This window comes from Ambystoma mexicanum, chromosome 10 (assembly GCF_040938575.1).
Source record: "Ambystoma mexicanum isolate Mex_15411 chromosome 10, UKY_AmexF1_1, whole genome shotgun sequence".
Taxonomy (NCBI): Eukaryota; Metazoa; Chordata; class Amphibia; order Caudata; family Ambystomatidae; genus Ambystoma; species Ambystoma mexicanum.
The window spans coordinates 1,132,475,585-1,132,496,532 of NC_090932.1; the positions used below are offsets into that span (position 1 = coordinate 1,132,475,585).

Consider the following 20,948-nt stretch of genomic DNA (forward strand, 5'->3'; position numbering starts at 1 on the left):
TACATGGAAGCAACCTCATTACGAGGTTGGTGGTAATTCACTGGTAAATCTGCCGAATTACTGCCAAACTCAATAACGGTTACCGGCACTTGGTCTCACGGATTTACCGCGGGATTACAAGTAGTGGAAGGCCAGTGTTAATCCCATTTTCGGAGTCTGTAGGTAATTCCTCCAAATTTGCTTATTTTTGTGGGAAGGTGGAGGATTCTCCACCTTAACACTGAATGTGTAGTACGGTGGTGCAGTAATGCAGCATTAACTGAATTACCACTGCATTGCCACAATTTTTACCCGCACCTCCGTGCTTTTTCTTTTCTCTTTGAATCAACAACAGTTGTTTAATGAAATTTAAGGCAGGCTTCCTTGAAGAAAGGCAATAATTCCCATGTCTATTTAAGCCATAATCTCTTCAAATAAGTAACAAGACTCCACCAAACTCTTAGATGCCTCAAGACCCTTCCTATCGCCAGACAGCTGCCTGACGATCACTCGCGCTGTGGTGGGAGCAGGGTTATACTACTGCAATGCTTTATTTGCTGTCACCTCAGCCCATAATTTAAAAAAACTGCAAACCATCCAAAATAATGCCCTACGAGCTGCTCTCAACCTTCCGAGCTCTGAACACATATCAGCTGCCCACAAGGTGGTACACTGGCTCCCCATCGGGGAAAGAATACTTTTAAAGACCCTAACATCACCCATAGATTTATTTCCAGGTCAGCACTGCCCTACCTCTCCCAAAGATTCTCCAAATCACACTCAACCAGATCAATTAGAACACCCTACACACAAAGACCAGTTCAGCCGAAATTCAAACGAGCTAAAGCAGGTGGCTCAAGCTTCCCAGTTATAGCAGCAAAGCAATGGTACTCACTCCCACTCAAACTCAGATCGGAGGGCACCTACTAGGCTTTCCGCAAAGCCCTCAAAACATAGCTCTTCAGTAAAAACATCCCTGATTCATGCATCCGATTGCACCCTGACTCTGTAGCCTCATGCATGTACTCATATGACTGTAACGCATGTACTTGTATGACTGTATGTAACACTGTAACTATGTATACTACCTATTGTGTCTAAGGGCCTTCTTCAACCGGTTCACCCTAGTGCCATGATGCTTGAGGGCTTGTGCGCGCTATACAAATGAAAAAATAAATAAATATGACCTTTGCCTTAAAGAAAAATAAATGACAGCTGCAAATCCTTCATCATGATGCTCCCTGAAAAGGTGAGGCTGAAGACGGAGAACCTGATATTGGCAGTGAAAATAGCACATAGAAACGTATTTAACAACATAGGCAGCTGCATGTGTTCAGTAAAAAGTATAGAAACCGCATTCTTAGATGAGCATCAGAGTTCGTAGAGGAAGTCTATGCTCCACTCAATGTCCACTATTAATCTAGAGAGACAAGGGCTGCACCTCTCCCAGCATTCCTGGGCCCTTGATAGTCCACGGGTCAAGATGCTCGCTAGCCCAGTCACATGTCAGACTTGCAGGTGATACACCCTCAGTCCAAGTGGCTTTTGAAATTTGCCTGGATGAAGACCAGAGGGATTTGGTTCCAGTGGTGTGACAGAGGAGTTCACTCGCTTCCTCACTCAGTCAATCGGATACTCACTTTCTCATTCACTCTCTCAGTCACTCCTGCACTACCTTTTTGAAAGGAGATGTGAATTTTCTTGTTTGCTATCAGTGACTCCTACTATTAGATTATTTCGACAGATTGGGAGTAAAACTATGATATGATATGATATGATATGATATGATACCCAGAGGTTTCTAAGTGCAGACACGGGGATCGAACCTGTGGTGCTACATGTCGAGCTATCCTCCCGAGACCCGAGATAGGTGTGTTATCCCTCATTTACAAATGGGGGGGGGTACTGTTGGCTAATGACCTATAGTTCTCTCAGTGGGTGCATATCATATAGCTTGGCAATGTGAGCACAGAAGGCAGCAGGATCATGCAACTCAGCGCTTGACTTCTATGGCCAAGCTGCTCTTCAGGATTCTCCAGAGACGCGGCTCCAATTCTCCTCCTTTTTATTCTTGCCCTACAATTTACACCTGATTATGAAAGGATGACCAGTTGGCAGCAAGGAAATGGAGCCAGTTGTGGTCTAAATGGTCTGTTATCCTTCTTTGATGATGTCTTGTCAACTATTTCTTTACATCCCATTCTATATTTTGACAGGATGCCATCAATGCAGCGCTCGATTCAATGTGCAATGATGTGGGCGAGAGCATCGCTGAAACCTGCACAGCAATGCAGGAGAACAATAGGGATGCCCTCCTGCAAGCCGTGCAGAATGCTGCTGATCCCACAGAGGTGTGCACTCAGATTCAGATGTGTGCAGGAAAAGGCATACAAGCCAGCCACGGTAAGATCACAGATGAGGGGCGTCAAGCAGCACACTCATTACACACCCCTCTGTGGGTCAAAGGTAGTGTGTCACAGCTAGAGCTCAAGATAGGAATTCAGCACTCTTGACCTCCAATCCCCACTCTAAGAGTAGACTACTTTCATCACTGTGGATTTCAGGTCTGGAACCCTGGGATTCTGAGATCTGACTGCTCCTCCTAAGGCAGGGTCCTTTCAAGGCCTCTGATTCATGCTCTAAAATCAGAGTGAAGTCATAACCATTGACCTCAGGGCTGGAAACCTGGAATTCTGAGATGGTGTGATCTTCCTTCCAAGGCCAAGGTCTTCTAATGTCCTCTGCCTTCTGCCATTGAGGCAGAACTCTCAAGTCTCAAGTTCCCCATGCACTTGGATGAGTAAGCCATCCAGCCCTGTTTATTTCCCTTTGGATTCTGGGACATGCAGTTTTTTTCTTTCCAATTTGAAATTCAGGAAATTTCCAAGTCTCAGAATTCCAGGGACAAATAGGCCTGGCTGGCCTTCTCGCGCATGGCCATGGGAAACTTGAGAGCTCTGATTAGTGAGGGTATTCTGCCGGAGCTTGGGCTGCCAGGAAGGCAGGGAAGGTTGCTCCCACGTACATTGTGTCTTCCAGCCTGGCCTCTGATCCCTGCATTAGATGATGGTGGTCATCTGGATCCAGTATTGTCAGGCAATCCACTGATCCCTCTCCTGGGCTGTTCTTGTGGATCTGGGTGTCTAATTAGACTCTGGCACGTGCTCCTGGGACACAGTGATCTCATGTACCATAGGGCAGACTCACACAGCTGCCAGGTGTTGGTTGGCTCCTCTGGGAGGAAGACATTTTTAGGGATTCAGTGGTAAAGGCCTGGACATGTATTGTTTGATTCTAGCCTGATTCTGGAAAGAGTGTCTATCGATGATTGTCTGGCAGGAGGGCCCTCTAGCAGACCTCTGATCTGACAGCATTGATTCCCAGACACAGCTCCCTTCCCAGGAAAGAGGGTCCTCCAACAGAACTCTGATCTACCAGTTTGAGATTATGGGCCCCAAACAATCCTCGGGAATCTGCATCCTGTAGCGGACCCCTGCCCCGGTAGGAGAAGGTCTTCCTTTGGCAATGCTCCCGTCCTGATCTCTGAATCCTAACCGGACTTTAGAAAGATCCAGTTCATGTTTACTGGTCAGAGCTATCCTTCACCAAATATAGAAAAAAGCACGATCAAACTCCAATCCTAGTATGGTTCCATGTTTTAATATCCCCGCAAAAGTATCGCCATATTTTTGTGACGATATTAAGCCATGGAACCTGCGGGGGACACCCCTGCAGCCTCCATATTTTTAAAAGGGAGCGGGGGACACCCCTGCAGCTCCCGGTCCCATTTACCCCATAAATCACCCCCCCCCAATAATATCACTTATGGCCTTACCGCAGGACCATATATATGGAGATATTATTGGTGGGGATAATATTACCGGATACCCCTAGTACATGTACTGAAATATTTTCCATGTAACACTTTCTCGGCGGTCACTAACAAAGAACATTGTCTCCAAGGACCCATTTGATTGGATGCATCCCATCTGCACAAATCATTCACAGATGGGCAGAAACCACCCTTCGGACTGATGGCCCCTCGTCTTCCGTTCAACAAGAACATGAAAGGATTGCACATGAATATCATCATTATTTTATGATCAGACTGGTTGAAAAAGATTAACTTTTAACAAAGCACAGCACCTTAAAATGTTATGTTATATTATAAATTGTATAGCGCCCATCCTGCGTTGCTATGGCCTCACTGCACATTGGGATTGTCTGGGAGTCCATGAACGGGATGGTCTTGGATCCAGTATATGCCAGTCTTGGTGAAGGGGTGAGGTGTAAATCTACATCATAGGGTGGACACAAGTGTTGCGTGAGATGGGTCACAAAATGAGCTCACTGCAGCAAAAGAATGTACCAGGGTGGGAACAAATATGAGGCGAGTGGGGACATGTGGTTGCATTTTCAGCATCCAGAGTATCGCATATTCTTGAGGGTCTGGGTGATGTTATGGACCTAGGGTCAGGTGCACCCTGAATTTATCAACCACGCTAACTTAATACACCAGGGCTGGGATCTTCATATATTTGTGTTGAACCCTTGAGAGATCACATCAATAGCTTGGAGAGGTCAGGTAGACATATCAAGGGGGTCATTTTCCACATACAGAGCAGAATTGCACTTTAATACTGAGCAGAATTGCACTTTAATACTGAGCAGAATTGCACTTTAATGCTTTTCACGGTAGCCTCTCATTTCAACAAATATTCAGAAAATTGGATAAACTATACAACTTAAAATCGTGGACATCTGGAGCACAAGGTGGCACTCTATGCGGATGACGTTCTTCTAACCATCACCAACCCAGATACATCACTGAAACCTCTGCTCGCAGAACTTGAGGCCTTTGGGGATATCTCCGGGTTCAGAGTGAACTATGAAAAGTCCTCAGCTCTGCCGATAAATCTTCCAAAGCAGCGGAGAGACATTTTGTCCCCCAACCTACCGATCCCATGGGCAAACACCACACTTGAATACCTAGGGGTCAATATTCCCAAAGACAGCACTCTGATCTACAAACACAATTTCCCGCAACTATTCAAAGCACTCCGAACAGACCTGAAACGGTGGATCAAACAAGAGATCTCTTGGCTGGGCCGGGTGGCGGCGGTGAAAATGAACCTGCTCCCCAGAGTGTTATACCACTGCCACGCATTACCAACCCATGTCCCGGAAAAAGACCTCATCTCTTTACAGAGAGCAGTCATGAAATTCATTTGGGGGGGGAAGACCTCGCATTGCAAAGAAAATAATTACCCGGAGTCGACAACTAGGAGGACTGGGTGTCCCAGACATCTCCAGATACCGACGCGCAGCGCAGCTCGCACACGCCTTCTCTTGGACACGCACTGCAAATCGCCCTCGCTGGTTGCAACTGGAAGAAGCATGGTGCAAGACACCCTTTCCCGACCTACCGCATATCCAGTCCTGGGGATCATCAACCGCCCTAAATCCAACATCAGCAACACGCAACACAGTAGATAGCTGGAGAGCTGCAGCCGGGAAATATGGAACCAAAAGCTCACTGGGCCCACTGACCCCAATTTGGGATGACCCTGGTTTCTCCCCCGGACTTTGCAACCGCAATTTCATCAGGTGGAAGGAGGGTGGCCTACATAGAATTTCAGACTTTCTGGAGGAGGGCCGACCGCTCTCATTCGAAAGCTGCAAAGCGAAATTCAACATCCCCGAGGAGGAGAGGTTCCACTATGCACAGATTCGCCACTGGATCTCACAGCGCAATGTTAAAGAACGTGGGTCCAGAGCCTTAACACCTCTGGAACTCACACTAACATCGTCCCCCCCAAGGGGCAAGATATCCGCTCTCTATAAACTCTTGGAAAAAGCGAGCCCAGAGACGAAAGAAAAATATATGTTACACTGGGAAAAGGACCTGGGGCGGCCCCTGGACCCGGAAACATGGAGTAAAATTTGGTCAAGGCTTCATAAAAGCACTCAATGCGTTACTAACAGGGAAGGGGGATACAAGGTATGGTTCAGATACTATATTACTCCAGCCCAGTTATAGAAAGTGGGTGCAAGCCCATCACCGAACTGCTGGAGAGGATGCTCGCGGAAGGGGTCGCTATTCCATCTCCTGTGGGAATGCCCCAAGGCAGCACACTACTGGAAAGGGGTGCTGAACCATGTGCGTGCAATCACGGGCCTCACTATCCCATGGGACCCCGGAATCATCCTGCTGGGAACACAGGGGATGGGGATCTACCATTGTCAGGAAATGCAGCCCGCCTGTGCACGCACTTGCTAACAGCAGCCAAGGTTGCCCTCGCCCATCTTTGGAAGCATCCCGAAGGTCCCGCGATTCCATTATGGTGGGCCAAGTGTTGGGACATCGTCATAGCGGAGAGGATCACTGCGCTCTGCATGGGCAGCCTCAATCCCTTCTGAAACATTTGGGCCCCATTTATGGATTTTGCAGAACGTTACCCAGCCCTCACACAAAAACCCCCTACCGCCCACTGGCTGGATTGAACCACGAACTGATATATCCTCCCCGATATGGAACCATCTCTGCCACCGGCAGTTCCTGGTCAAACAACACTACGAATGAATTATGCGACCATCACACGATTATTTTCTCCTTATAATGAATTGTGCCGTTAAGCTTGTGCCGATACCGATGTCTACTGTTTATTGTTACTGTATTTTGATTAATAATAAATAAAATATATATTTGAAAAAAAAAATCGTGGGCATCAAACGTCTTACATTTTTGATGATAGAAAATGGTTACATGTCTTTACACCGACCCCTGTTATGTAGAATGCACATATACTGACACTTTTATAACGAAAAAAAAATAACGATTTTTTTTTATGGGGGGTGGTGGCCTCCTTTTTCCCCATACCAAAAAACCCACCACAACCGTTTTCTGAAAAGATGTAACCCTTTACCCCACCCACACATATATATATTCTCATGTGGTGATTTCGTTATAAAAGTTTTGGTATAAAAGCATGTCTTCATAAAAGATTCGATATAAAGACTGCATACCTAGAAAATGAGATTTCAATACTAATGTGGTTTGCTTCCAAAGAAGGAATTCTCCGGTTAAAAGCCGAGACCCCACCCGCCCCTGGGAGCTGGCCTTCATTGACTCAAAATGCTCATAATATTGTAAGTGATCAAATCAGGAATAACATTCTGACATTTTATTCAGCTATAATATCTTTTGAAAAGTATGTTTAAAAGCTATACCATTTATTTGGGTGTTTTCACAAAGTTGGCATTATTATTGAAATGTTCTAAATAACTTCCATACAGTAGCCTAAACGAAGTTTCTTTTTTTATTAAAGTGATTGTTTTTCCTTTGGTTTTTACTTGACTTGCTGAAAAGTTATCAAAGTAATTTTGCAGTTTGTAACAAACAAGCTCGTCTAGTTTGAAAGCAATAATACATTTATGTTTAGTTTTTGAAATGTGTGATTTTGTTATCTAAATAATTATATGAAAGTTGTCCCGGTTTCATGAAAACTAGTTCAACTTTTTGTCGAACATATAGAAACCTGCTTATGTTTTGTAACACACACGCCTACTGTTCTTAATGCATACATGTTGTTGAGGTTTTAATACATTTGAGATTGTTTGCTATTAAAGACAATTGGGAGTAGATAAAGTGGGTCCTTTTTTAAAAAAAAACATTTTAAGAAGTGTAGGTTGGTAACAAACAAGCCCCTTTAAACAGTTTTACAAGTTACTAAGGAATTTTACAAGTGTTAAAATTGCAGAAAATGATGAATACAGTATCCATACAAAGGGTATAATACACCAATGTAGCATGCATGCTCTCTCGCTCATTTCCCTTGCACGTATATATATCCCTCTGCTGCTCTCTGTTTCTCTCTCTCTCTCTCTCTTTCGCTCGCTCTCTCTTTCTCTCTTTCTCTCTCTCTCTCACACACTTTCTCTCTTTTTATCTCTCTTTCTGTCTCTCTCTCTCTCTCTCTCTCTCTCTCTCTCTTAATCTCTCTCAGTCGCTCTTGCTCTCTCACTCTCTCTCTCTTTCTCTCTCTCTGTCTCTCTCTCTTTCTCGCTCTCTCTCTGTCTCTCTCACACTCTCTCTCATTGACAAACTTCCGAATAACCTCTGCAATTCATTGATTTGAAGGAGGATTTTGGTGATAGCGGAGCGTTCACAGACTGCGGGGGTCATCGTGTCTTGGGATCGGGATGTATTCTCTTTTTTAACCAGAATTCCTATGGGAAACTACTTCCCTGCCTAATCATTCCTGCCTTCATTGAGTTGCATACTAACACACACGCGGCTTGACCTGGGCTACTTCCTCCATATCTGCTACTGACTATTTACAGAACCTTAATAAGTGACACCCCAATATTGGTACTGGGGTCTCCACATTGATGGGAGTCTCGCATAGGAATGTGCACTGTAACATTTCTACTGTCTCCTCTCCCAGGAGCCCTGGTCCCAGCTCGCAGCATTAGTAGGGCCTGTACCATTTGTCAGGCTATCACTTCCTTGGTGAAACCTCGCCTCCCTGATGCCGCAGCACAGAAGGACATTATCGGGGTACTTTCAGAGACCTGCGCAGAACACTTTGGCAACTCCACTGGGGTAAGTGCCCAAGTGAAATTGTTATATTACAATCTCTCAATGTGAATGTTTTTGCTGGAAGAAAGAAGGGCCTTAAGAATGGTCACCATATGACGTCAGCAATTCACCCTCTGTGCCCATGTATTCTTGGGCTTCTCTCTGGTGCTCCCACCTTTCGAGGGTGGAGAGAAGAAAGCCAGGGCCTCTGTCCTTTTACTGCTTAGATAGTGGTCAAATGAACAAGTACAGCAGAGGGGTGCCTAAGGCAGAAAGTGGCCAAGGGGAAGTGGTTAATTGTGAGCAGCACTTAAGTGGAATGTTGATGTACTTGTTTCTGCTAAGACCAACAATTGTTAATACAAAATAAAATAAAAATGGTGGGCACGCTGCTCGCGTGATATGATATATGATATGATATTTTATTTCTACCGCGCTCATACACAAGTGTTTCAGAGCGCGACAAGGCAAGGATGGGGAGCAGCAATCTTACTAGGCCCAGTGACATTGAAGAACGCGCAAATGGATATGCATGTGCTTGCCACTGATTAGGTTGTGGCTTGCTGTGCATCTCAGCAGGCTCCTTCAGTATTTGGGCTCCTGCTGGGGGACCAGGACCCCAGTCCTCTGCATGCTACCTGCTCTTTTCATCTTATTCAGCTGTCTCTCTTGTGGGCCATGCTACTCCGGGGTCTTCAACCGCACCCCGGCTATTTTGTCCTGTAATTTTATGTTGTGTCATGTTATGTTATGTCATGTCATGTCATGTCATGTTATGTTATGTTATGTTATGGGACTTCTATACTGTGCCAATCACCACCATAGAGGTCTTAAGGAGCCGGTTTCTTGAATGAAATAATAGCGTGCTGTGCCCGTGTCCTGAGTAAAATCGGAGGAGGACAAGCAGGAGTGGGAAAATGCACAATGCTAGAGAGATTTGGTACAAACACAAGGGATTGGGGGTGAAGGGACTGCTGATGTGTGAGAGTGACGCATGTATGATGAATTCCATTGCATCCAAGAGGGTTCTGCTCAGGAATAGGGAAAATGAATCGTTTTTGTGGTAATGAGTATTTTTCGGTGATGGCCGTTGCTATTATTTCTTCAAAAAAAGTACAAGAAATAGTGGAAGCCTGGTTGTGTGATAGCTCTGAGATGTGCTCAGACAAACCTTGAAGTGTGGAGGCCTCCTCAACAGTTATTGGTGAGTCGAGCAAGGCATGCTTCTGCTGGAAGATCAATACTAACTAAATATTTCAACACATTCTCCTCAGAGCGATTGCACATAGCTTCGAGTAATAGGTCTTAAATTCTGCGTTAATGTCACTCCCTGTCATTTCCATTATCGTGTGTGCTTTACTTTCCATTCTGATGGCTCTAGCTAGGGATCTACCAGGTCGATCTGCCGCTCCATAATTAAAACTCACCCTTCTGCATACACCTCTCAAACTCTGAACTAAGCACAACCATAACCCTACTGCACAACAAACCACAGGCCCTTCACTACACCACAACAACGAAAGAAACCACACATAGCCTCGCCCAACAGCACATGGCAGCTACCCACCGAAAGACACACCTGCGCTCAGCAAAGGTGTGAACCGAACTGAAGCTGCCAACAGCACATTGCAGCTCTCTTGCTCTTTTCGCCCGCTCATTCCTACTAACCTACCTCCACACCCCTTGCTTTACAAATCTACCAGAGCACCAAGAAACCACACAGGTTGCAACAGTGCGCGGTATAAGATCCTTTAACAGAACATAACATAACAGAAATGTCAGGAAGCGCTTTTTTATGGTTCCTCCCTACAAACACAGAGGTGTGAGCTGGTGTGCAAAGCCAACTGTCCAAGGTGGCAGAGCCAATGGGTTGCCGGTGTGTGTGAAAGTGAATGTGGAGAGCCACAGAAGGGAAGGGGACTATGGGAACCACCCTCCCAAAACCCTTCTTGAATGGCCCCTGCATGAGGGCAAACTCATTGATCTGAGCTTGGGAGCCACGTGATGTCTGAGATTAGTGTTAGATATCATTTCAGGTGCCGCTTTGCCATTCCCAGCAAAGGTTTGTACTGTGAATATAATAGGCTGTGAAACCCTCTGGAATTACCAACTTGCCCGTGCTGTGCCGGTCGCCCTCTGCCTCTATCCCTCACATTGCTGCGCCAAGCTTCTGATTTCTCTATCTGTGTGGCACTGCCTTCTGGTTTAGCTCACTTTGGCTATTACCTTACCATTTGCTTCCAGGAAGATTAGTGTTTTTATATGGACTGAGGGACGGAGGAGTTGAATACAGTGATGAGGTGTGAAAAGACCCCACAGGAAATACGGTGTGAACTGGTTCCTATGTAGGTGCAAAAGAAAGAGACGCAGAACCCCTGACAAAAAGGTGTAGGTGTCCCATTCGCAGAACTGGGTGTGTGGAGATTAGATACGCCCTAGTATTGGGCACCAGTGTGAAAACAAATGGGTGAAGGGAAATTTCCAGGTCACCAGTGCAGCCTAGGTGTGGTTTCTTGGCCACGGCAACGGGCATGGTGGGGACAACCTGAGGATTATGGTGCGCAGAGCATGCGAGAGAGCAAGGAAGGATAGAAGAGCAGGGCCAAGGAAGTAAGGAGTTGAGAGGGAAGCGATGGAGTATCGGCCACCTCAGGCAGGTGGCATGTCATGCAGGGCATGCACCTTTAGGCCGGCATGATGCTGTGGAGCCTTACTTTCCTGCATACTGACTGGGTTACCCTCATAATAACAATATTTGCTCTAAATAAAGTTCGGTTTTACCCACGATGCCCCCACTCTACCCTCCTTTTTTGAACTGGGGTTTAATACAATGTAACCACATTGGTGTAATTAGTGACTGTAAAATTCAAAGGCCCTGACTGCCAATCACTAGAGCCCGGCAAATCTTGCACGTGAGAAGAGTACCTCCTACTTCCAGCATGTGAGTAAATACTGACTCACAGGGCACCAGCTCAACACACCAGACACTGCATCTCCCCAGAGGTTCTGCCTTTAGAAACTCTCCGCATTCGTACCAGAAAGGATTTCGAAGTCTAGCAGAAGGGAGAGCGGGTGAAATATCTGTGATCATAAAATGCACCAGCTGTAGGGTGACCAGATTTCGAAAATAAAAAAACCGGGACAGGCCACTGACATAGACGTAGGACTACAGCTACAGCGGTGAAACTGTAGTCCTACTTTTATGTGGGTCGCCTGTCCCGTGTCATGTCGTAGGCCCCGGGGCCCCAAGGCCATTTTAAGTTAAAACCCGTTCAGGATTTGGGGATCGGGTGGATACCAATCCCGGTTTTTGGCAAAAATCATGATTTCCGGCCAAAAACCGGGACGTCTGGTCACCCTAACCAGCTGCCATGTGGCTGCTAGTGCCATGTGCCTGGGCTTTCGAAAACAAAACATGCGTATGCCTGGGAAGGACAAAAAAGGAAGCCGATAAACTATGGCCATAGCCACACGGGCAAAAGCTGGACCACTGTCAGGTATTTCGGCATCAAGCAAGAATGACCCTTGCTCTCGCATGGCAATGCCATCATGGGGGTGGACAATCCTTAGAGGATGCATTTTTATTTATTTATTTATTTATTTATTTATTTAAATGTAATGCGGTAGCAGCCGTGGGCATCGGGGAGCAAACATGGACACAATTTGAGCAGAACAATAAAAACGAGTCAATCAGAGCGGGGGGCGGGGGAAGGAGATAGATCATGCATACCAGGGGGCTGAGAATAAAGACGGTACTAAAGTAAAGAGGAAGAGCGGGGGGCTCGTAAGAGGAGTGCTTATGAGCCCTTGATCCATCTCTGAGGTTCTCCCCACACAGCCCGCAAACCCTCGTATGGGGCAGAGAGAGGGAAGGGCCACGCGGGCCATGAGCGCACCCGAAAAGAAGACTGACAGCTCATAAAGGGGACAACGTCTCAGACATTGAGTGGGAATGAACGCAGGTGTTCCTGGCCTTGCTCATGGAAGAGGATCTGGGCAAGAATGGGATGGGTTAGGAAAGCCAGACTCAGACTATACGAACTGGGGTTTGAAGGCAGGAACGTTGGCAGCGTTTGGAGGAAGAGCTGAGATACCATCAACTGGAAGACAAAGGCTGGCTGCGGCCTTGCGTGACTAACCAGAGAAAGGGCTGCAGAGCCGCAAACGGAACCAAGGAAGATATGGGGCAGGAGAAAGCCAAGGTTGCTAGACCAGTGGGGGGATTGTGGGCAGCAAGGCCCAAATGCCAATGGATGCAGTTAAAAAACAGTAAACCTGTTTAATAACGAGAGAAGCGTAATAATGACGAATGCCGACAAAGTCCCGCCTTGGCTAAACGGTAGAAAGTGGTGGCGTGAGGCCATGGGATCTGAAGGGGCTCACGTGGGACGGATTGTTGGGCAAGACTGAATTCTACGCGGTTGCAGGATCCAACCCGCAGATCCTTCTCGGATAGCCCTGCCCTGGAATAATGCCTGTCTACAGCATGGGCACAGCCTCTGATATTTGGACGGTACCTCCGCTCCAAAGCCTTAGCCAGAGGCACCCACCGTTACCTCCAGTCATAGCCGATTGCAAGCCATATCCCTGCTCTGCAGGCTGTCCAAATAGGGTTCAGGGGGCCTCTTCTGTTATCATCCTGCCCTGTACGTTCTGCTTCTCGATATTATCAGGACCCCCCTTTGTACAGTGTATAGACATTACAAATGTGCCTCTTTGTTTACTTTGGCATTGTCACCCCTGTCCTAGTAGTGATGACTTCTTCCTGTGTGCAACTGTGTCCAAGGACATGGTCTAAAGTTTGGCCTGCCCCTTGCGGCAGGCACGCCTGTCTAGCCCATGATTGGTAAATGTGGGAAGACTTGCTTGGTGAGCTTTATAGGACATCCTGTAGGTGTGTGATGTTATGTTCTCTTCTCCAGAGTAACTTTGAACACATTGCACCGCATGGGTTCATGGCTCATCAAAGGCTGAAAGCCGAATTGTACTTTTAAAAAAAATTGAATTTGGAAAGAACCAGGACAGGCGCAGCAGTCAAAATGCAGAAATAAGGAGCAGCAAGGCTTGGGGATTTCATTAAGATGGGACTCTTATAGTGTGGGAGTAGGGTCAGTGTGAGGGCAATTGAGACTGTGGGAGTGCGGTCCTACGAAGGGCCTCTGAGACTGGGAAACGGTGTGCAGGCTCAGAAACTCTGGGACTAGTTGGGTGCGCTGAGGCTAGGTTAGGCATGAGCTCGGATCTACAATTAGGCAATTCTAGGAAGCTGCCTAGGGTGTAACCAGCATAGGGACGCTAGAGGGTACCATATTGGCCCTCAAAGCATGCCATCTGACCACTTTGTAGGGTAGGCAAAACCACTGAATGCCTGGGGAAGAAGGAGTCCTAGCAAAGGCTCTACTGAGTGTGGGCGGGCTATGTGACTAGGACATGTGCTCGCGCAGAGGGTTTCTGAAGCTGGAGCGTGTTCCAGGCTCCGGGACTCTGAGGCTTGTGGATGAGGTCAGCCTCAGATGCTCTGAAAGGGATGCATGGTCAGACTGAAGGGATGCGAGATTGGGGATTGTGGTCCTGCTCAGTGAGGGTCTCAGTTGGGGAATGTGGTTAGGGGGAGGGTCTCTGAAACTGGAGCGTGTTCCAGGCTCAGGGACTCTGAGGCTTGTGGTTGAGATCAGCCTGAGAGGCTCTGAAAGGGATGCATGGTCAGACTGAAGGGATGCGAGATTGGGGATTGTGGTCCGGCTTAGTGAGGGCCTCTGGCATTGGGAAGTGTATTCAGGATGAAGAGCCCTGAGTCTGTGGCACTGTGCGCAGGTGAAGGGACTCTATTAAAGGGAGGGTTCTAGACTGGGTGGCTCTGGGAGTTGGCCAGTATGTTCAGTCAACCCGCTTCTGACGCTGTGTGAATGTGGTACACCTGGAGAATTCTGAGAATGGTGGTCGGTGGCCAGGCTCCAGGGCTTTGATACTAGAGTAATGTGCTCAAGCAGCATCACTCAAAGTTGGGGGAATGTGGTAAGGCTTCGGAGCTATACGCTGGGGCATGTGGTCATAGTAAAGACCTCTGGAAATGGGGTCTGTGTTGAGGCTATGGAGCTCTAAGAGTGTGAGTACAACCAATTCCGAGGATTCATGAATTGGGGGCTGTGTTCAGGGTGGGCCTTTCAGAGAGAAGTAATGTGGTCAAGTGGGTCTGAGAATGAGGGACTATTTAAGAGTGTGGGTCTCTGAGACTTTGTAAATACGGTCATGCTTACGGACACTGCGACAGAAGTATTGTGGTCAGTATGAGCGCTGTTACGATTTGGGGAACGTGGTCACACTGAGCGGTTCTGAGACTTGGGGAATGTGGTTAAGGCGAGGGGCTCTGAAACTGAAAGAGTGCACTCAGCCTATGTCATTAATGCCTTCCATGATTTCCTTGGCAAGTGCCTTTGCTCCTGTGTTGTTATGTGCATATTACCCCTCGCCCTCTATGATCCCTCATCCACTCTCTCTCTCTCTCTCTCTCTCTCTGGGCTTGGATTGACTGTCTCTGAAACTGGAAAAATGTGCCCAGAAAGATGGCCTCTGTCACTGGCAAGAGTGGTCAGGCTGAGGAGCTGTCTAGCGTGTAACTGAAAGTGATCAGAGGAAGGGACCCGGACACTGGGGGAGCGTAGTCAGTCCAGAGTGCCTTGAGACTGGGGTATTGAGGCTTGAGCAATGCACTCAGCTTTTTATTTATTTATTTTTTATTACGTTTGTAGGAGTGCACTAAGCCCTGGGGCGTCCAGGCGCCAGTTACAAGCAGATAAAGTTTAGGCGCTAGGCGAACAGGTAGCGGCCGATAGGGACATTAGTTGAGCAGGTAAGTCTTTCATTGTTTTCCGGAACTTCGCGGGGGCAGGGTACTGCTTGCAGGGTGGGCGGGAGCGAATTCCAGAGCACGGCAACAGAGTCCGGAAAGCTGAAGCCTCCGGCCTCGGATCTCTTGAACCTGGGAACAGTCAGGCAGGGTCAGGCAGTTTCCGGTAGGCGGCCCATGCTGGTCTGGTAGTGGATGGCTTATTTACTAAATTCTCATTCTCTCTCTTTCTCTTTCTCTCTCTGTCTGGTTTTCATTGGACCCCGCTGTACATTTTATCGACAGTGCAAGGACTTCCTTTCGACCTACGGCTCAGAGATGAAGCGCGTCCTGACGAAGCCGTGGGACCACATTACAACCTGCCTGGTAAGAGCAATTGTCATTAGAAGACCCAGAATGCACTCAGGGCCTATACGCAATGTTTGAAAAGGACCTGCCAATAAAAGCTGTGCGAAAAATGAACCTATGTCCCACACACCACAGACACACTTTGGCAAAGCCAAGAGTTTTGACTTTTCTTTAGCCAACTCTGTTTGCCGCACTTAGGAGACATCCAACATGGTTGAAGGAGGTTGGCCGCCTCATGGAATATTATCACCAGAAGCCGGGAAACTTGCCCCATGCCTAAATATTACCATGCCCTGCCCAGGTACTTGCACTGCTGCCAATGGCTGGCATCATCTGCCATGGGGCCTGTCCCACAGAGAAGGATTGCTGCCAAAGGCTGGGAACATGCCTCATTGCCAATGGTTGGCATCAAGTGCCCAAGTTCCTATGTCACTGCCAAGAATTCCAATAATATGGTAAGGCAATTTCGTCCATAGCCAAGGATTGCCATTGAAGGCCCAGATGTCTGCCCCATTGCCAAGGATTGCCAATAACTGAGCAGATACTTCCTGTATTACTGTGTATTGGCCGCAAATGCCCATGCACGTGCCCTTTTCCATTGCACCCAGCTCCTGCTCTCATCAAGCCCCAGGGAATGCTCAAAGAGTCCAGCGTCACTGTGTCCTTCTCCCACAGCTAGCATTAAAGAGGAACCAACCGTGGGAGGAGAGCGGAACCCAGCTCCCTGTTTCCACTGCCAAAGCTGGTCTGGGGAAGTGCATCATCACGTGTCTGGTGCTGCCCTTGCTCCATCATCTCCCTGATCCAACTGCCCATTGGAGGTGGGCACGCGGGAGCAAATGAGGCAAGTCTGGCTCTCCTCTCCAGGGCTTCCCACATCCTATTAGGCTATGGGCATTAAGAGCAAACGCTCCACCGACAGCACAGCCTTAGAATGTGAGTGGCTTGAGGTTGTCTTCTCTTTCCATGAAATCCTGGAAAGAGGAGAGGGACGAGAAGCCTGCTCCGTTGTTATGTAACCTGAAGACTCATTGCCAGTCTAGTGTTTGTGCTGCCGAGAGATGTGGATGTGCCATAGGCAGGATGGGTAAGCGCACACATTGTGTGCACTCTCCCATGCATGCCATTGCCTATATGTTATGCCTAGCAATGGCTTTGCCCACACAAAGGAGCCAAAACCAACACATGGCTCTGGCACCAGGCCCCCTAACAGGCATAGTCAAAGATAGCGTGTGCACCAAGCAAGATGACGTGGTAAGAGAGGAGGCCACTAACATTATAAATAGACTGATGTCTGTGTACGGATGATCAGCTGTAGCTACCAGAACGTGTCATGCATGGATCCAGGGTGCCATGTGGGAGATCTTGGAGCAATGCCACAACATAAGGAATTATACGGGTATTGTAGAGCAGCGGAATGCATTATATTAAAATGAAAGGCACTACATAGTAATTAAAAGCATTACATAAAAACCGGGGCAAGTTATACATACAGTGAAGGCATATTTTGGGTAATTTCTTCCATATGACTTGAGGGTGCGGTATAGAGGTGGAAGGCATACCATATGCAAGCGAGGAGAAGTAGAAGTGTAGAATGGTGCAGGTAGCACAGAGACGAGCAGAGAGCCAGTCAGGCTAAACATCAATGCAAGCAATTCCTGCGCTCTTCCACCTGGAGGGGATTTCAGGCCCTCTCACCACTTCACACTTCTCGCTGCTCAGTTAAGTCATCTCCCTCTCACCGTGAGCAGATGTCTGACTGCCATCTAGAAAGTCGTGTTCCTTGAGCATTTGCATTTGGGGGGCGTGCCAGGAAAGACAGGGTGCAAGCTTCTCCCAATGTGTTGGCCAGAGGCCTGGTGGTATGGCATGGGCACCCACTAACCGTGTGTTACTGGGTATCCCTCCAAACAAGAGTCTCAGATATCTGGTATCACCACACCCGTTTGTGTTTTGCCAAACGCCTAAGCTGGGCTTCTGTTTCAGGCACAATAGTTTTTGATTGCTTGTCCGGGAAGGCGGTAGTCGGGTCATATTTTGCCAGTGTAAGTTGACCCCTTAGAGGGAGGCCTTTATTCACTGCTGGCTCCCTGGTGCTTCAGATGGGCTTCTTCCCTTGTGATTCGCCCTCTTTCCACTGGATTTATTTATTTAAATATTTATTACGCGCCACATGCCCATAGGCCTCAGAGCGCACATGAAGAAGAGACAGAAACGAGACAACACAAGTCATTTGTCAGGCAGGGGAATCACACAGGAAGACGGGGAGTACGGGATTTAACCTGGGTTGAGTTTGAACAGATACATATTAATCTGCTTCTTAAAGAATGCCAGATTCCCAGTCAGGTGTATAAACCCGGGGAGTGAGTGAAACATATACAGTACCATAAACAGCCCAAAATGGCCACTCCAGGAGTGAAGAGCCAACGCTATTACTAGAAAGTACCAAGATCTACTAGTATGAAGTAAGATAATAATACTCTGACGACCACAGGAGGAGAGCCAAGTGAACAAGCCCGCTGTGAAAACAATATATAAAGGCAGGCACACCTGACGAATGTGCATACAGTGATTTGTAGAATGTCTAAACGGCAGGTAGGAAGCTATTGCCATTGGATGGAGGTTGTGTGGTTGCTCATGGATAGCTGGGATTGAGGGGGAGGGGCAGGAAGGGCAAAATAACTGCTTGGGTAGTTCCTGGGGCAAAACATTGAGAGCAAGGGGGCTAAACAGTGTATTTTAAAGCCTGTTAGGCCAATCACGTTGGTCAAAACCATCAGATGCCACTAAACCGGCTTACCTTGGCACACAGATCTGACCCACACTAACCTGTCTGGCTGGCCCCTTCGATCATTGCCCTAAACGTCAGTCCATGCATGACCCCTGATACCACATCATGCGCTTGCCGCTTATTCGTGTTGTACCTGGAAACACCAGGACAGGCTATAAAACCATGCTCCAGTCCTCAGTACCTACAGCCGGTTGTAACCTGCCCGACAGAGCAAGGAAACGGCCCGCCTCTTCCCAGCTGCTGCCTCCACAACTCCTTACCCCCCTTGCACTCCGAGACCCTACCAAAAATTGGTCAGGAACTGGAAACAATAAATACACAATGCAACAAAGCACAGGATACAGGGTTGGCAGATTACTGCGCAGCCTATTTGGTCGCAGGAGAATTGGTGGCAGATGTTTTGATGGATTTTGCCACATGTGCGGGGTAGGTTTAGGGAAATAATGATTGTTGGGTGGGCTAAAGGGGGCTTCCGAGCCCCACCGCATATATATGCTGCAAAATCAACCTGTAAAAAAATGCAACCAATTCTCCTTCAACCAAATCGATTCGATGTAATCACCCGAAACCTAGACCACAAACAGCGCTGCTGTTTCAGACACACAGGAAGCAGACGAGGAGTTATGACTTGGAGCACCTCTTGGGAGGTGCATACAAACCTGTAAGGGGATATGGAATGGGGCAAGGATGTCCAAAAGTAATCAACTTGTGAAAAATAAAATGTTTCCAACGGCTCGGTACTCTTAAGACCGGCTTCTGATCCAGGGTCAACCATGATCCCTGCAGTTTACCCTAGAATAAGGAATATGTAAAATTTAGAATGGACCCACGTGCAGTGCAGTAGAGAGAGAGAGAGAGAGAGAAAGAGTGTGTGTGTGTGTGTGTGTGCGCGCGCGCGCGAGAGCGTGCACTCTTGTGTGTATTATACGGTTTCTTTCGCATCTCTCTGCCTCTGTGTGTATCTGACCGCTTTTTGTAGAACAGGTGTTATAGCGCTCTATAAAACTCATAACATGATTGAGATTAATTTGCCAATGTGAAGAACACCTCAGCACAAACAGGAGCAAGTGGTACAGAAAATCTGTTTTTAAGCACTTCAGTGGACCTCCTCATCCACTCCCTCAAAGCAGGGTCGGACTGGGGCATAAAATCCATCCAGGCACCAATGAAAGCATGGCCCACATTCACACATCGCAACTTATTACTATCTAGAACAGAGTGCTGGAGTACTATCCAAGAGGGTGTTGTTAATAAAATGTGTTGCAAATAATGCATTTGAAAACATATTTGCTTAGTAACATTGATTAAAACAAGTTTTGTACCTTCTGAAACTGGCCCACTGTGGCCAAAATAAGTGGCCCATTCTGTCGAAAAAACTGGCCCCTCTAGAATCGTTGGCTACCACTTTGGGCATTGCCCTATTTCCCTACAGGCCAGTTCGAGGCTGAGTCAAAGTTACACAGCTAATCAATCTGAGGGCAACAACTTTCGTCAACGCAGATTCCCACAACATGCATCGCACCCATTAAAGGCCACAACCACGTTCACCTAAACAGAGGCCCTGTGACGGATGGGTAGGTCCAACTGGAAAACTCTACGGTTGACCGTCTCAAGGGCCAGAGACCACCATACCATTCCAAAGTTTGCCTGATCTCACTCACCCCACTGATCACTATGAGGAATGATGACCAAGAGCACATTATATTTAGGAGGCATACACACGTGACCCAGACAGTAGGACATCAGAGTGCTCTAAGCCCCCACAAACCGGTACATTCTTTGTAACCAAAACTCCCCAAGAGCCTTAGAATGCATATAAATAACTACCACTCAACAAATAACAAGACATCCAAAATTCAGCACTTGATCATAGACGTGAACATCAAACTGATGAACATTACTGAATCTTGGTACAACCTATATTCACTGCCACCAAGGGTGCCAAAACCTGCTTCAAGGGCAGAGAGGGTGAGTGGCACTGGTGAGCCCAAGTCACCTTCACTGCACAGTTACTCTCATTTGAATATCTAACCATCAAATGCCACGTCGACTATAAACAATTAGCAACCCCAAGATACAATGCAGAATTCCTGGACAGCTTCTTCATTTAGTCTCTGTACCTGCAAGGAGAGTCAAGTAACGTCCCAGTATTTGGAAATCTGAACCTCTGAGTAGACCTTCCTTCCAACAAACCAGCCCCCAACTCCATCACCACAATGAACAACCTAGGCTTCAGCCAACGCCTGCAGCCATACACTCACAAAGTGAGTCACACACATGATCTGAGGTTCAACTTGAGCACTGGACGCCTGGAATTTCGAGATCACTGCACAAGTCTGGTGAGACCACTTCGTGATTACCAGGCATCTGCCCGCCTTGAGTCATAGACCGTGCAGCAGTAA

The 20,948-nt window shown here is 47.4% G+C and overlaps 1 protein-coding gene across 1 annotated transcript in view; it reads left to right on the forward strand.

The window, feature by feature from the left end:
• LOC138492069 (uncharacterized) overlaps window positions 1–20,948 on the forward strand; it is a 79,226-nt gene that overhangs the window by 49,117 nt on the left and 9,161 nt on the right. Inside the window, exons 7-9 of the mRNA XM_069619031.1 lie at window positions 2,196–2,382; window positions 8,427–8,584; window positions 15,693–15,773. Of these exons, the coding sequence (XP_069475132.1) occupies window positions 2,196–2,382; window positions 8,427–8,584; window positions 15,693–15,773 (426 nt within the window). The remainder of the gene's footprint in view (window positions 1–2,195; window positions 2,383–8,426; window positions 8,585–15,692; window positions 15,774–20,948) is intronic.